Source organism: Wasmannia auropunctata, unplaced genomic scaffold (genome assembly GCF_000956235.1).
Source record: "Wasmannia auropunctata unplaced genomic scaffold, wasmannia.A_1.0 LD318025.1, whole genome shotgun sequence".
Classification (NCBI taxonomy): domain Eukaryota; kingdom Metazoa; phylum Arthropoda; class Insecta; order Hymenoptera; family Formicidae; genus Wasmannia; species Wasmannia auropunctata.
Window position 1 is genome coordinate 10,838 of NW_012044865.1, and position 4,076 is coordinate 14,913.

At 30.0% G+C, this 4,076-nt stretch overlaps 1 protein-coding gene across 1 annotated transcript in view; it reads left to right on the forward strand.

Annotated features, from left to right (window-relative positions):
• The first annotated feature begins 511 nt into the window (after positions 1-511).
• LOC105460663 (myosin regulatory light chain 2) overlaps positions 512-4,076 on the forward strand; it is a 6,005-nt gene continuing 2,440 nt past the window's right edge. The window contains exons 1-4 of the mRNA XM_011707159.1: positions 512-619; positions 2,765-2,983; positions 3,512-3,695; positions 3,774-3,846. Of these exons, the coding sequence (XP_011705461.1) occupies positions 617-619; positions 2,765-2,983; positions 3,512-3,695; positions 3,774-3,846 (479 nt within the window). The 5' untranslated portion in view covers positions 512-616. The remainder of the gene's footprint in view (positions 620-2,764; positions 2,984-3,511; positions 3,696-3,773; positions 3,847-4,076) is intronic.

Genomic DNA, 4,076 nt, shown 5'->3' on the forward strand with positions numbered 1-4,076 from the left:
AATAGAACGTGAGATGCAGTGACATGCAGCGACCTAATTTTATTAAATTATGTTTATATAAGGAATATATTTTGAACTAATTGTAAGTAGACTTGAAATCTTTTTCTCATCAATGATTCCCAATATAAACGAAATAAAATAAATTTGTTGATGTTACATTAAAACAACACATTTTATTTATTTCTTAAGTTCCGTGAATTCGAGGTATTGTGCGGAAAGAACAAGATCCTGGTGATATATACGTGTTACGATCTGTCACCGAAACGAGCGCTTGATTGACTCACGATCGGTCGGGAGATCGCGATATCCCCAGCACCGCGGGAACGCGGACGGTTGTCTTCGTCCGGGAACGAGAACCGTTCTGAGTTCTACACTCCCTGGCAAACTGTTTTAGTCGAAACGTCGAAAGGGTCGCTATTTTGAGGCGACTCGCACTAAATATGGTCAGGATGGACGTTATACCCGGGGCAAGGCACCCCGGCTCGGACAACCTCCGGCTCGCTGGTGGGGGAGATCCGCAGAAGTTACTTAGACAAGTTCAGCTCTATGATTCGGACAGTTGGTTCGTCGTGACCATCTCGTATTGTCCACCTCTTAGAAATTGTGACCTGTAGACATGGTAAGTACGCGCCGAGAAATCCCTCGTCGAGATCTAACGCGAGCCGTTCGAGAATTGCGCGAGGGACCAAACTATCTATATGATCACGAGATGCAGAAACACCGCCAAATCGTGAATATGAGAGTGCATTTAACGAAGATGGATTACGCGCAGTGCCTGGACCGATATACATATATATACCCGAGTGACGAGGAGTTGATGACGAGAGCATTATGTTGCTGTTGTTGGCATTATAGATTCGTGACGCGATGAAATGCGACAGTGATCTTCATCAGACTTTTTGATAGCAAATCGTTCAAAATTCCGTTATCGCCCGGGAAAAAAGTTCTATACATAATTATATATAATTATATGCAAAATATGTCCATATATGTTTCTTTTCTTTGTAAAATTATTCTTTAATACAAAATTGATAATAATAAAAAGGAAAAAATAATTAAAAGAATATTGTTTACATTGTTTTTTTTTATAAAAAATAAAATTTGAAGAAATAAGAAAAATTGCTCATATATAATTATATATAAGTGATTAAAAATATACATATATAATTATATATGAACAATTTTTCCCGGGCGCAGATTCCATTATAAATTCTAAATAAATATGCAAAATCATTATTCTTCGCTGAGACTTTGAAATGAAACATATTAACTTATGCACTTTCTTCTATTATAATAGCAAAAATAAATAATCTAACTTTCTCGTTTAGTTGGAAGTATGTTTTTCTCTTTGCAATATGTTCAAAATTAAATGAAAAGAAACATTTTCCTAGACACATTACGCAAGATATGTATAGCTTAAAGAATAATAGTATGAAGAATAACAATAAAAAATGCAATTTTTATTTTATAAGGAAGATATTTGTTCGATTAGTAAAATAAAATGTGTATATATCCAGCATAAATATGAATTAATTTTTATAATTATAACAAGTACAAACAATTATATAAGATAGTAATACGAGAGGCAGTGCGATAACTGGATGATCGCTCTATATACGTCCTGGCAACTTTTCCGTGCGATTCTATTCTTAGCACCGACCGGTAGCGCCCTATAAATTTTCTCGTGCGATAATTGGATCAGCTTTCGATTTCATTTATAGAAACCAATCAACATATTATACATTAATAAAATAATTTTTATATTTTAATTTATGTCTCCATTCTCAATATAAAGAAAACATATGAATTTTTTATTTTATCAATAAATTTTTGTCACAAGAATGTTTGTACAAAAAATATTTAAGATAACAAAAAAAAACAAGAACAATTTATAGTTTAATTTATATTAAATTACATTATAATATAAAATATATTTATATTGAGTTATATTAAAATATATTTTTATTTAAAAAATTCACAAGTAATAACTATTTTTATTAAATTTCTGTTCTTTATTTGATCGTATATCTCGTTATTAATTTATACATATTGGATAAAAAGGTCGATTTAACATGTAAATTTAACATTTAAAAAAATTATTTTTTTTACTTACATTTTCATTGAACAATTTCCGGATATCTATAATGTCATAGAGTTATTAAAATTAATGATAAACTCATAGAATCATTTCGAATATGAAAAGTTTGAATTATTTCAAATATTATTTAAAACCGAAAATCTTATGTTCTAAATATTTAAAAAATATATGTATCTTTTCTTTTATACTACTTACACAATTATTTTATATTATTAATTAACTTTTTGTTTTATATATAAACATAGATAAAACATTTTTAAAATTATTAAATGTTTTATATTTTACATATTTTACTTTTAAAGAAAAATTTACTTGATATATAAGATTTTCAAATGTGTTAATTAAATATGTAAAAATTTCAAGATTTTGAAGACATAAAAATTTTTAGTTTTAAATCATATTTGAAATTCAAATACCTATTTCTACAACTAATTTGAAATTTTTTAAAGAAGAACACTGATAATTAATTATAATAATTATAATAAATTCTAATAAATTATAATAATAATATTATTTTGTTCATTAATCATATAATTTCTTGAAATAAAATAAGGCCACACACACAACACACACATTAGATATTTTTTGTGAACGCAGTTCTTCCCAATAATAGCAATAATAGTAAAAAGTATTTAAAAGATATTACAAAGTATTGCGGTATTTTAGGCGGATAAGGAGAAGAAGAAAAAGACTAAGAAGAAGGAGGAGGCGCCAGCACCCGAACCCGAACCAGCGCCAGTTGAAGAGAAAGCACCAACTCCTACAGGCACACCAAAAGACTCTGGTTCTGCCAGAGCAAGCAGCCGCGGCAGTCGCAAGGCTAAACGCAGCGGATCCAGTGTATTCTCCATGTTCTCTCAGAAACAGGTGGCCGAGTTTAAGGAGGTATGATCTACTTAAAAGATAATTTTACGCACAATTCTAATTTTACTTCAGATTTGCATCTACTTTAAATCTTTCTATTCTGATGCTCTATCATTACTCACAGAACAAGTTTTTTCCTCTATAAACTGAAATTCTGATCTTTCACTATACATTTGTTAAGTACATATATACTTACACAGATTATAACATCAATATTGCAGCAACAATGTAATATTTCTGCAGTATAACTGAAATGTTACAATATTGCTGCAACATTGCAGTTATAATCTGCGTTTACTGGATAAATTAAGAATCGAAGAATCTATTTTCAAAGTAGAGAAAATCTTCAGTACATTAGTCAAACATAGTAAAGTAAAGGTTCAGTACATTAATCTTGCAGACTCTTTAAAGTAATTGAATTATATTTAATTTCATTAAATTGAATTAATAATTTAATATTTTTTTTTTTTAATTAAATATTATACATACTCATAACACATGCTATTGTTCTCACAACTGTTTTTTTTTTCAATGCTGTTGTATTCACAGGCATTCCAGCTAATGGACGCGGATAAGGACGGTATCATTGGTAAGAATGACCTTCGTGCAGCCTTCGACTCTGTCGGTCGATTGGCGACCGATAAAGAGATCGAAGAAATGCTTAACGAAGCTCCAGCGCCCATCAACTTCACTCAGTTGTTGAACTTATTCGCCGTTCGTATGCCAGGATCAGGTATGTATAATGTATCAATTGGTTGGAAAAACAACCGACAAACGTTTTAAAAACTAAATAATTTATTCCCTTATTCAGGAGCTGACGACGACGATGTTGTAATCAATGCCTTCAAGACATTCGACGACAACGGCAAAATCGACGGCGAAAGGTACATTAATATATACATATATTACATATATAGCAAGGAATATTATACATATTATATTCATATTAATGGCTATCATAAAAGCATATAAACAGGGTTAGTTGGGTAGAGACTAGTTAAAAAGATAAAAGTTAAGTTAAAAAGTTAAAAAGTTAAATAATTTTAACTTAACTTAATTACATTTTAGGCTCTTAACTTTTAATTTAATTTAGTTGCATTTTATCGGTAACTAT